Genomic DNA, 13,815 nt, shown 5'->3' on the forward strand with positions numbered 1-13,815 from the left:
CCAAGTATGTATGAGCTTAGAGTTCCTTTGCTTAAGAAAGAAGTGGAGGACACTAACAAGCAAATGGAGGAGCATAAGAAAGAGTGGGCAACAAAAGGGTCCTCTATTTTATCCGATGGATGGCGTGATTCGGTTGCACAAAAAGATATTGTGAACTTTCTTGTCAACTCTCCAAGGGGTTCCGTTTTCATAAAATCCATGGATGTTTCAGAAGTTATGAAAGATGCAACTTTGTTGTTTCAAATGCTAGATGACATGGTTGAAGAAGTTGGAGAGGCAAATGTTATTCAAGTGGTGACGGATAACGCATCTAACTATGTTAAGGCCGGTAAGAAATAATCATTCTCCCTTTACTTTTTAGTTGAATTTAAGTCCTAGATTTACTTTGTCTCTAACTTGTAAATGGTTATATTTGGTTTTGTAATTTGTAGGTAAACTACTTATGGCACAAAGACCTCATCTTTATTGGACTCCATGTGCCGCACATTGCGTTTATTTAATGTTGGAAGACATTGGAAAACTTCCAAAGGTCAAGAATGCACTCAAAAAGTGTAAGTTCATGAATGGTTATATTTATAGCCATATCCCTCTTGTGAACATGATGAGGAAGTTCACACATGAAAGAAATTTGCATAGGCCGGCGGTTACTAGATTTGCAACATCTTTCGTCACTCTTGCTCAATTTCATAAACAAAAGGCCAACTTGAGGAAGATGGTTACTTCTCATGAGTGGAGTGCTTCTAAGTGGTCAAAGGAATCGGGTGGAAAGAAAATAGCATCCTTTCTCTTGCAAGAAAACTTTTGGAAGAATGTTGTTCATGCTCTTAAGTTGGCAAGTCCTCTTGTGAAGGTGCTTAGGATGGTTGATGGAGAGAAAAAACCTCCAATGGGCTACATTTATGAAGCCATGGATAGGGCCAAGGAAGCTATTTCTAAGGCTTTTTCAATGAAGGTTGAACACTATCAAAAGGATTTTGAGTTCATTGATAAAAGGTGGGATGTTCAACTTCATCAACCTTTGAATGCGGCTGAATTTTATTTGAATCCGGAAATCCATTATGATAAACCCGATCAAGTTGCTGATGAGGAAGTTGTGAAGGGTTTGTATGATTGCATTGCAAGGATAGTTCCGGATGTGGAAACTCAAGACAAGATACTTAATGAATTGGAATCATTTAGGAATGCCACCGGACTCTTTTCCCATAACATGGCAATTAGGCAAAGGAAGACCAAATCACCAGGTAACCACTCTTACAAGTATTGATCTACATAAATTAAATATCAAGTTTTATGTTTTATGACTTTTAACACATGTTTTTACTTTCTTTACAATAGCGGATTGGTGGTCTTCGTATGAAAATTCAACTCCCAATCTCATGCATTTTGCCATAAAGGTTCTTAGCCTCACTTGTAGTGCTACCGGTTGTGAGAGGAATTGGGGTGTTTTTCAACTTGTAAGTAACTTTGCGTTAGTAAATTTACATAATAATATGCTATTATTTAATAAGATAATGTGAGGAATTACTTATAAATTATAATCTTTATTTCTAACAGCTCCATACTAAGAAGAGGAACCGATTGGCTCAAAGTCGATTGAATGACATGGTATATGTGAAATACAATCGAACTTTGTTTCGCCGGTACACGAGGAAAGACACCATTGATCCCATTCTCTTAACTGAGATTGATGAAAGTAATGAGTGGCTACTTGGGAGGATGGATGATAATGAGGAGAATGAGAATGATGATGATTTTGTATTTGATGGTGAGGATTTGACATGGGGTGCGGTTGATAGAGCCTCCGGAGCTAATGATCCTATCTATGCCACTAGAGCATCATCATCAAGAGTTGATAAAGGTAAAGGGATTGCTAGTAGCTCCACTCATAGAGTTGTGTTGTTGGATGATGATGATGATGAGATGGAAGAGGACACAAGTGGAGACTCGGGAGATGAGGATTATCAAGTAGAGGATGATGTGTACGACGATGATGACATAGAGTACTAGCATTTTAGGATGCTTACTATCAAGCTTGAAGAACTCATGTGTTTGCTTTTCTTTCTACTTATTTATTTTATGTTGATTGTGTGGTTTGTGTGGAACTTTAAGCTACTTTCTACTAAGTACTTTGTCGTTTAGCAGTATGTTCGCAACTAATTGTGCTTCTTTTCGTCCATTTATGCATTACTAATATGATTACCATGTTGTTTTGAGTAGAAAATATGTTAGTTTGGTTCTACATTGAATTTCAAGCTTTTTTAGAATTTTTGTGCGCCTTGTATCCGAAAGGCGCGCGCCTGCGCCTTGCGCCTTGCGCCTAGGCTCCAGGGCCCTTGTGCGCCTTAGTGCGCCTTGAGCCTTTTTAAACTAAGACTGAGCCTCGTGCTCGCTGCTGCTCGTTTGTCGAGTGCCCCGCACCAGCGCCCCTCCTCTCTCGCCTTCGTCGCACGCTGCCGCGCTGCCTGCGTGCTGCGGTGCGTGTGTTATTATTATTGTTGCGTTGCTTGTTCGACGCACACACGCACAACACAATTAATTGTTGTGTGGGTGTGTGTTGTTAATTGGGATAATCAGATTTTGTTTTCAAAAATATTAAATTTCAGTTTTAAATTGATTTGATTATTGTGATTAGTTTAATTATTTGGGTTGTTTAGATTAATTAAAACGGTTGTGAACACCGTATTGGGTTATTATTATGTTTTAATTAAAGAGATTGGTTTTGATGATTGAGTTTATAGTTTTCAGATTTAATAAGTTTATAAAGTGTTGATTTTTGAAATCTAAACATGTTTTCGGATTAAACCATTGTTAGGGTTTTGGTTTCTAATTGATTGAGCGATTGATTCACATAATTTGATGACAATTTAAATTATGGGAATCAACTTAAATTTTCAGATTGTTTATAAGCTTTAAAAAGTTGGTTTTTAAGGGTTTTAAAGCTAAAAAGTCAATGTTTTTATGTTAGAACTTGAGTTGACTATTTGAGACTATTAAATTACCAATTAATGAATGATTTCTAATTAAACTAAGAGTTTTTGAATCTTAAATAGTTGCTGGAAATTTAGTAAACATGGATAATAATTTAGTTTTGTTTTGTTTATAGGAGTTGATTTCTAGTGAGTCGTGATTCGCACAGTGGCCCCTGTACTTAGGTATTCCAGGTACGTACAAGACTAGGGTGACCACCCATCCCTTGAGGACTTTGTGAAGTGTTGAATGCGAATCATGTGAACTTATATGTTGTTGTGAATTCATGTTTGATGATTGGGAATGAATATGTTATCATGAATTCATGTTTAATATTGAGAATGAGCATGTTATTATTATTGTTGAATCTATGTGAACGAGCATGTTATGAATTGGATTATGCTTTATAGATTCTGTTGAACTATCATGTTATGGACTTTTATAATCGTTGAATTATGTCAAGCATGTTGTTCAAGTTGGTTTGCATGTATGAGTAGTGCACATGCAAGTTGTTATTATTATTATGCTATATTACAGGATGTCTAGCATAATCATTGAGCCAGTTGAATATTGCCAGTGAGCAATATATATATTCTACCAAGGGGTAGAATATGTTGGAGAGTCTATGTGAATTGAATTAAGGAAAATTCGTGCTAAGGGCACACCCCGCTTGTTAATAGGCAATGTTGGGTTATCTCAAATAGTGTTTTTGAGAAGGAACAATGGGAGTAATTTCACTTGAGTCTTGTTTGATCACAAGTTCTAAAAGAAGTAAAATAATGAAGTGTCATTGTTGAATTGTTGAATTGTTTGTATGTTGTGTCTTGAGTCGCCTTGAACATAATATATTAATTAACGTAAAGCGTAACCCAAAGGAGCTTCAAAACTCTTGGAACGTATATACCTTGAGTATGAACAATGGGGGGAGACTTGCCGGAAAATTTGTACTCCTCGAATGATACAAGACGTTGTTTCATTCTTTCTTTTTAGGCCGTTGTGCACTGGAATTCCGTCGGTAGGATCCGACTGTCAGTAGGAGTCCAACTTATTATTATTTGGTGTATGGTGGGATCCCCTCACCCTTTCTTTCCTTTTGAGGATACTTTATTTTACCCGTTCGAAGCTATCTTTTTATTAAACTGTGAGTCAAGAGTCGTGTCATGTGTCGAGTCTTGTCTCCATGTTTAATTGTTTATTATATGGTTTTTGCATGTTGACTATTTAATTTTGTCGAGTGAAGCATGTTAGGATAGAATGTTATTCTAGCTTGTTCGTACTCAGCTTTTGCTGACTCCGTGCTTCATGTCTTTTGGTCATGGCCTTCGCCTTAATGACCCTATGATGATCCATCAATTGCAATTGCATTGCTGGGGAGTAGATTTTAATAAAGCAGGTTCGTAGAGATAACTTGCGGGAGAAGTTATCATGGGATTCGAGTTGATAGTTTATTCTTCCGTAATTTATAAACTCTATTTTCTTATTTAAAGTCATGACTACTATTTTCAGTTAATGGATTTCAAACGGTTTATTATTTTGAACTTGGGCCTCAAGGTTCCAATTTGTTTAATGACCATTAACTATTTATTTATTATGTTTTGAAAGTTAGTTAATTCCGCTGCGTAATTCTGGTAAATAGCCTTAGCCGTTATCACGGTGGCGGTAATATCTTGGTAATTCCTGTGTTTTAAGTCGGAAAATGTTTTATAAAAAGCAAGGAATTATTAGGGTGTTACACAAATCCACTTATGGGTGTTTCTTTATCAAAGAATCCAATCTTGATATCTCATTTAAATTATTTTTAATCACTTGGACTTCATCATTTAATACTAAACCAAAATTAAATAAATATGAAAATATAATTTCATAAATATTAAATGGTTAACCAATAGTTTTAAACATAGTTCCAACAAATGTTCTAAACCAATACTAAGAAAATCAAAGCCATTCTCCAATATGCTTGATTCCCATGGTTGCTACATGCACGTTGTGCTTCACTTGTGGCAACGGTCTAGTTAATGGATCCGCGACGTTGTCGTCCGATCCAACCTTGCAAATTTCGATTCCCGTTCAACGATTTCTCGAAGTATGTTAAAATTCCGCAATATGTGTTTCACTTTCTGGTGGATCATAGGCTCATTTAACTGGGCAATGACTCCATTATTGTCACAATATAAAGCCATTGATGCCTTTATGGAGGGGACAACCTCAAGTTCTTCTATGAACTTCCGAATCCAAACAGCTTCCTTTACTGCTTCTGAGGCAACAATGTACTTGGCTTCAGTTGTAGAATCCGCAATAGTGCTTTGCTTAGCTCTTTTCCAGCTTATTGCTCCACCACTAAGGCATAACACAAACAAGACCGTGACTTGAAATAATCTCTGTCGATTTGAAAGCTTGCGTCCGTATAGCCTTTACCATAGGACAAGAATTGATCCTTTGTCCTTTTCAGGTACATTAGGATATTCTTGGCAGTAGTCCAATGCGCCTCTCCTGAGTCTGACTGATGCCTGCTCATTGCACTGAGTGCGAATGAAACATCCGACCTTGTACAATCATGGCATTCATGATAGATCCAACAACCGAAGTATATAGAATCATACTCATATTTCTGCGCTCATCAGATGTTTAAGGACAATGAGTCTTGCTTAGATATATACCATGTGTCATGGGTAGATGGCTTCTTTTGGCTTCCATCATATTGAACCGAGCTAACACCTTATCAATATAAGTACTTTGGTTTAGTCCAATCATCCTCTTAGATCTATCCCTATAGATCTTGATTCCCAAAATGTAATGTGCCTCTCCTAAGTCCTTTCATTGAGAAACACTTTCCAAGCCAAGCCTTTATCGACTTTAGCATAGGAATGTCATTTCCAATAAGTAGTATGTCATCAACGTCGAAGACTAGGAATGCAATATTACTCCCAGTGACTTTCTTGTATACACAAGACTTGTCAAGATTCTTGGTGAAGCCAAATGCACTGACTGCTTCATCAAAATCGTATGTTCCAACTCCTTGGTGCTTTCTTCAATCCATAAATGGATTTCTTGAGATTGCATACTTTCCTGCATTCTTTGGACCGACAAAACCCTCCAGATATGTCATAAACACAGTTTTTTCAAGAATACCATTCAAGAAGGAAGTTTTGACATCCATTTGCCATGTTTCATAGTCATGAACGCGGCAATTGCAAGGATTATCTGAACAGACTTAAGCATTGCAATTGGAGAAAATGTTTAATTATAGTCAATGCCGCAAACTTGTTTATAACCTTTTGCTACTGATCTAGATTTGTATTGGAATACCTCGTATTTTTCGGAATTTAAAAATATATTTTAATGTATTTATAAAGGATTTTATGAATTTAATTATTGTGATTTAAATGTATTTTATTTTAAATAATTAATTATGTACGAAAACCATATTTTTATTAAATAAATTAAATGAATTTATTTATTTAGGAATTGTTGGTTCGTATTTCAAAACTATTTTAATTATATTCCGAGCCCAATCCAATTCCGTCGGTAAACCAAACAAAGCTTGCTAGTAATTATTTCTAATTAAACCCAATTGCAAGCCCAATTCAAATTCCTAAAACCTAAGCCCATGAGGACTAGAAACCTATAAATATAACCCTCCCCTTCTCTTGATCCCCTCAAAATCTCCTAAACCCTCTCTCTCTCCTCTCCTCTCGTTCGGTTCTCTCTCTCTCTCTCTTCGTCCGGCCTCACCCGCAAGCACGAGCACACCCGTGCCTTGCCTTGCTCGTGTGTGCTGCGCCCAGCCTTCGTTGTGTCTGTCGAGTGTTGTGCCTCGTGCACGCACCCCTCGCCTCTCTCCCTTCGTGCCTCACGCACCCCTCGCTCCTCTCGCTCGCATCGCACACCAACCCAGGCGTGCTGTCGCTGTGCGTTGTTGTTGCTGTGACGAGTGCTCGCCCAGCATCGCCCCTCGCTGCCCTCACTCGCACTCGCCTCTCCTTTCCCGCACTCGTGCACGCCCTTCCCCTTGCTCATGCGCGCTGCCCCTATTGCTCGTTGATGCTGTTCGTTCTTGCTGCCAGCCCACACACAAGGTGCTCGTGTGTGTTGTGTGTTGTCATCCCAAATACTCCGTATACTTTTTATCCTATTTTAATTCCTTATTTAGATTATTATATTATCATTATTGATTTTGATTATTTAAACTGTTGGGAATAGTTATGAACACCGTATTACAATGTTTTTCGTATTTGAATTCATGAGGTTGATTTTAATTAGAAGAGTTATTATTTTCAGATTTAATAAAATAATAAAGTGTCAATTTTTATTATCAAAACATGGTTTTTATGATTTGGTTACTACTAGGGTTTTAATCCTAACTTAATAGGCAATTGATTTACATAATTTAATGATGATTTAAATTATGGGAATCAAACTTAATTTTCAGATTTAATATAAAGCCTTAAAGTGCTGATTTTTAATGATTTTTAAAGGCCAAAAGCCAATGTTTTTGTACCAGGACTTTAATTGACCAATTGAGACTATTAATTTATTAATGAACGATTAATTTCTAATCAAAACAAAGGTTTTAGAATCTATAATAGTTGCTGGAAATTTAGTAAACATGGATAATAACTAAGTTTCTTTATTTTAACTATAGGAGGTGATTTCTAGCTTTGAGTCGTGATTCGCAAAATGGCCCCCGTACTTAGGTATTCAAGGTACGTACATGACTAGGGTGACCACCTATTCCATGAGGATTATGTGATGTTTATTAATTGTGAATCATGTAAACTTAAAGTGTTGAGAATTCATGTTTGATGTGTGAACAAGCATGTTGTAAATTATTATTTAATCTATAAATTCTATGTGGACAATCATGTTGTGATCTTTTATAATCGTTGAATTATGTCAAGCATGTTGTTCAAGTTATATGCATGTATGAGTGTTTCACATGAAAGTTTTTATAGTTATGCTATTGTACGGGATATCTAGCATACTTCGAGCCTAGTGGATATGCCGCAGTGCGTTATTTATTCTACCGCCGAGTAGAATATGTTTGGGAAGTTTATGTGAATTGAACTAAGGACTATTCGTGCTATGGGAACACCCCGCTTGTTAACTGGCAATGTCGGGTTATCTCAACAGTGTTTTGAGAAGGAACCATTGGAGTAATATCACTTGAGTCCTATGTTTGATCACAAGTCCTAAAGGATTAAAATAAAGTGTCATTGTTTGATTGCTTGTATGTTATGCCCTGTTGTTGAATCTTGAGTTCACCTTGTGTAGAAAACATAAATTAACGTAAAGTGCAACCCGAATGAGCTTCAAAACTCTTGGAACGTATATACCTTGAGTATGAAAAATAGGGGGAGTCTTGCCGGAAAACTTGTACTCCTTGAATGATACAAGTTGTTCTATTCTTTCGTTTTTATGCTTTTATGCACTGGAATTCCGTCGGTATGGCCCGACTGTCGGTAGGAGTCCGGCCTTTATTTAATTTGGTGGTTGGAGGGCTCCCAACACCTTTATCTTTCATTTTATTGATATTTTCTTTTACCCGTTCGAAGCTACTTCTTAAATAATTTGTGAGTCAAGAGTCGTGTCATATGTCGCGTCTTGTCTCCATGACTACTTGTTATTAAATGGCTTTTGCATGTGGATTATTATTAATTCGAGTGAAGCATGTTAGGATAGAATGTTATTCTAGCTTGTTCGTACTCAGCTTTTGCTGACTTCGTGCTTTATGTCTTTCTGTCATGGCCTTTCCCTTAATTACCCTATGATGATCCACCATTGTATTTGCGTTGTTGGGGAGTAGATTTTGAATAAACAGATTGTTAGAGATAACTTGCGGAAGAAGTTATCATGGGATTATGTTGAGAGTTTATGTTTTCTACTTCCGTATTTTATAAACTCTATTTTATTTTATAGTCATGACTAAACTAATTATTTAACTATTAGTTAATGGATTTTAACGGTTTTTATTTTGGGCCGTAACAGTTCCGACTTTGTAGTCATACCATTAACTATTTATTATGGTTTGAAAGTTAGTTAATTTCCGCTGCGTAATTCTGGTAAATAGCCTTAGCCGTTATCACGGTGGCGGTAATATCTTGGTAATTCTTTTATATTAGTCGGAAAATGGAATTATAAATATAAGGAATTATCAGGGTGTTACAAAGTGGTATTTGTAGAGCTGCTTTGCATTAATTAATAGTGCAAAGTGGTAAATCCTTAAACTATGATTTAAAAACTTACTTGATAGTAATTCATACTATTTGAGTAGGATTTGCGGAACTTTAGGATTTTTGAAAATTTATTTTCCTAAAGTCAAAACGTTATATTTGAGTACTCGATATTTTGAAAAGTCAAATACCAATTAATTTAAGTTATTTGAAATTTTATGGAATTTAATTTTATTTTTGGTCTGAATTTATTAAATTCAAATAAATTTCCTAATTTTTTTAATTTCTTTTCTCGGAATTTCCGAAATTTCAAAAAAAAAATTCCGAATTAGTTATGTAATTATTTATTTATTTATTTATTTATTTTCGATAAAAGTCGAATAAATTAATTAAATCATTAGATTAATTATTTCAATTTTTTATTTTAATTTTAATAATTTCGTTTTAATTTGAAGTTATTTATTAAATTATTTTCGAAAATTATTATTTATTTCTAAGTGAGGAAAGAGTAGATTAAGAAGGGCATTTAATTTAAGTATGCATTTAATTAAGTGCTATGTGTTAAGTATTGATTGTGTGCTTGTGTATTTAAGTTTAATCATGTTCTATGTTGCTTTATGTGATTAATTGCATAATGATTCATGATTACACATATATTTGTGCATTGAAATTGTATGGCTCCACGAACTTATTTTGTTTTGAAACGCATTAGTAAGACTTTTAGTTGTTTGTTTTCAGGACTTAAGATGTCGATTTCAAAGTTCGCTAACCTAGGACACCTAGAGAAGTTAGATTGTGAGACCCCACACATTTATGTGAAGAAGATTGAGTTCGCTTGCAATTATTTTGCTACAGTCCATGATTTGCCTCAACTAAGGAATAAAGATGTTATGTCTGAGATGGTTATTCATTGTTTGCCTCATAAGAACCCATACATAGAGCTTAAGAATCGATTCCATGATATGCATTCCGACAGTGGCATTCCTAATTACTTTAAGTATGGTACTCCTGATGGTAGATGGAGGTATGACATGGAGGTCATGACCACTATTCTATAGCTTGCAGAGCAATGTTTTGAGGATGGTAATATGGTGGAAAGTGTCAACCACATGGATTTTGATAGTGATGTGGAGACCCCTATGAATGAGGATAGTGATGACGATGTTGTTGAGATTGAGAATCCTAACCCTATCATTCCTGAACCACTATTGCGATTGCTAGTGATATTGAGGATGAGCCTGAAGCCAATGAGGAAGTTAATGTGTGCTACAACAAAATAATGGATACATGGAATATGATTCTGATCCTAAAGAAGAAATATATGATTTTGAAGATCAAGACCGTTCTCCTCAAATTTGTAGGGGAGGCTGGCTAGTAGAATAACTACAAATTTTCAATTGTAATAGCTAGTACTTATTTTAGTTGAATAATAAAGTAGCAAGCTACTATTTATGGTTCTAGTAATTCATTTTTATGGTTTAGCGAATAAAGTACTATCCAAAGGATGTAGTATTCTATCATTGAAGTAATAAAAGCTTTAGATTCTTTTCGTTACCCTTAATTCTAAGTTTTAAGTTAAGTTGAGTGGTTATCGTAAAGGGATTTCATGTTATTTCTTCAATGAAATTTTACTTGTAAGGTGGTTAAATTCTCTACCACTTAAATTTTGTGATGCGAACGAAAGCGGGAATTGGCCCAAAAGTAGGCGCCACTTTTCCCATTAGAGTCCGAAATTTGGTGACTATTTGTGCTAATGTTTTGACTTGTTTGGTTAAGTTCAATCCTTTAGTAAGGCCGTGTCTGACCCAATCCTTAAAGTTAGTCTTTTGTTTTATTCAGGAGAAGGGACATGACTACCCAAGGGATTGCTGATGTGGTTAGGAAATTAGCTGAAGTAGTGCAGAACTTAGCACATAATAGAAATAACCCAGGACTCGATCTAGCTTGGGAAATGTTTAAGAAGGTGGCCCAGAGTAAGCCTCCTATGTACCAAGGGGAAATTGACCCAAGTGTACTTGAGAACTGGTTAAGAGAGTCCGATAAGCTTATAGTGGCTGTGAATTTTCCGGAAAACCTTTAGGGTTCATAGTGTTGTATATTACCTTAGGGGAGAAGTAGATTTATGGTGGCAGAGATGTGAAGAAACCTTGAGAGCTACACCTAATTTTGGATGGGAATTGTTTAAGGTTTCCTTAAGAAATAAGTTCTATCCGCCATACCTGAAAAAACAGAAAGCCCAAGAGTTCATCGAGCTAAGGATGGAAGGGATGTTTGTAACTGAATACTATTCCAAGTTCATAGATCTGTCTAGATTTGCACCTGAAGTGGTGGAAACGGGGGAGCTTAGAGCTCAAAGGTTCGAGAGCGGAATAACTTTGGATTTGCAAATGATGCTTGTTGGAGAAACCTTTATCTCTCTCGACACCCTGTACGGAAAAGCTGCCCATCTGTATGGACTACATCAAAGGAGGAACAGAGTTGGTGAAAAGAGGAAGGATGTTGGTAACCAGAATCAGGGTGGTGGCCAACAGAATCAAGGGAATTTTAAGAAGAATAAGGGGAACAATCACTTCCAGTTCAAGGGGAACAATGGTGGAAACAAGAACAACTTCCACAACAACAATGGGAATAGGAACCAGTCAGCAGGGAATGGAACAAGAGTTTATGAGTGCATATGTTGCCATAATAATCACCCCGGAAAGGACTGTGATGGAAACCTAATCATTTGTAGGTTATGTGAGAAGCTAGGCCATAGAGAATTTGAGTGTTGGGCTAAGAATGGGAAAACCAACCAGGTCAACCGCCAGAACAACAACCGGAATAACCAAAACCGGAATGGAGGGAACAATGGAAATAATGGTGGGAACCAAAGAGGTTACCAAAGCGGTAACAACAACAATAATGGCCAAAGTAATGGGAAGTCTAGGGGAAACTACCAATAGAATTGGAACCGAAACACCAATGGGAATGCCAATGGAGATGGCTATAACAAGGGAGTTGCCCAAGGGAAGCTGAATGTGATCACTAGGCAGGAAGCTGAAACCTCGTCTGACGTCATAGCCGATACTTTTTCTATTAACTCCATTTTGGTTAAAGTACTATTTGATTTTGGTGCAACTTATTCATTTATATCAATGGGTATCTTAGAGAAGTTAGGCTTGAAAGAACCTGAAAGAATTGAAGTGCCCATAGTGATACCAACCGGTGAGATAGTGAAGTGTACCAAGATCCATAGAGACGTGCCTTTGACCATAGCGAAAAACGTATTCTTATCCACCTTAATTGAGTTTGAATTGGGAGATCTAGACGTAATTTTGGGAATAGATTGGTTGGCAATGTTCAAAGCCAAGATTGATTGTGAGAAACAAAAGATTCACTTGAAGTCTAGCTTAGGAAAGGTAGTATCCTATCGTCGTTTTGGGAAGCCTAGAAGTGTAGGAATCATCACGGCAATGGAACTCGTGAAGCTAGTCAATAAAGGGAACCTTGTTTTCTTATGCAAGGTGAGAAACCTAGAGCATGTAATGAAGGATTAACCTGAGGATATCGCAGTAGTAAATGAATTCCTGGACGTGTTTTCGGAAGAGATCCAGGGAATGCCGCCCAACCGACCCATTGACTTGACCGTAGAGTTAATACCTGGAACTGCACCTAATTCAAAAGCCCCATACCGAATGGCTCCAACAGAGATGAGTGAATTGAAAGGTCTTTGTAACACCATGATAATTCCTTATATTTATAATTCCTTTTTCCGACTAATATAAAAGAATTATTAAGATATTACTACCACCGTGATAACGGCTAAGGCTATTTACCAGAATTACGCAGCGGAAATAACTAACTTTCAAATCATAATAAATAGTTAATGGTGTGACTACAAAGTCGGAACCGTTACGACCCAAAACAAAAACCGTTAAAATCCATTAATTAATGATTAAATAGGTTGTTTAGTCATGACTATAAAATAAAATAGAGTTTATAAAATATGGAAGTAGGAAAATATAAACTCTCATCACAATCCCATGATAACTTCTTCCGCAAGTTATCTCTCACAACCTGTTTATTTGAAATCTACTCCACAACAATGCAAATGCAATGGTGGATCATCATAGGGTCATTAAGGCAAAGGCCATGACCGAAAGACATGAAGCACGAAGTCAGCCAAAAGCTGAGTACGAACAAGCTAGAGTAACATTCTATCCTAACATGCTTTACTCGAATTAATAACAATCCACATGCAAAAGCCATTTAATAAACAAGTAATCATGGAGACAAGACTCGACACTTGACACGACTTTTGACTCACAAATTAATAAGAATTAGCTTCGAACGGGTACAAGAAAATATCCACAAAGGAAAAGATAAAGGTGTTGGGAGCCCTCTAAGCACCAAATAAATAAAAGTCGGACTTTCTATCGACAGTCGAGCCATACCGACGGAATTCCTGTAAAACAAAAAAAAAGAAACAACGTCTTGTATCATTCAAGGAGTACAAGTTTACCGGCAAGATTCCCCCCATTGTTCATACTCAAGGTATATACGTTCCAAGAGTTTTGAAGCTCATTCGGGTTACACTTTACGTTAGTTAATGTTTTATGTTCAAACCGACTCAAGACTCAACACAAGCATAACATACAAGCAATTAAGCAATAACACTTTATTTTAATCCTTTAGGACT

The 13,815-nt window shown here is 36.4% G+C and overlaps 2 protein-coding genes across 2 annotated transcripts; both read left to right on the plus strand.

Moving 5' to 3' along the window:
• The first annotated feature begins 389 nt into the window (after positions 1–389).
• On the plus strand, positions 390–2,007 carry LOC110790895 (uncharacterized). The gene is made up of 3 exons (XM_021995650.2): positions 390–1,241; positions 1,336–1,454; positions 1,555–2,007. The coding sequence occupies exons 1-3, from the start codon at positions 443–445 to the stop codon at positions 2,005–2,007; spliced, it is 1,371 nt and encodes a 456-aa protein (XP_021851342.2). The 5' UTR covers positions 390–442.
• Positions 2,008–9,883: 7,876 nt separating this feature from the next.
• LOC130471664 (uncharacterized) lies at positions 9,884–12,079 on the plus strand. The gene is made up of 3 exons (XM_056841914.1): positions 9,884–10,039; positions 10,196–10,300; positions 11,324–12,079. Exons 1-3 carry the CDS (start codon positions 9,884–9,886, stop codon positions 12,077–12,079), a joined length of 1,017 nt encoding a protein of 338 aa, XP_056697892.1.
• Positions 12,080–13,815: the final 1,736 nt, after the last annotated feature.

This window comes from Spinacia oleracea, chromosome 4 (assembly GCF_020520425.1).
Source record: "Spinacia oleracea cultivar Varoflay chromosome 4, BTI_SOV_V1, whole genome shotgun sequence".
Classification (NCBI taxonomy): Eukaryota; Viridiplantae; Streptophyta; class Magnoliopsida; order Caryophyllales; family Amaranthaceae; genus Spinacia; species Spinacia oleracea.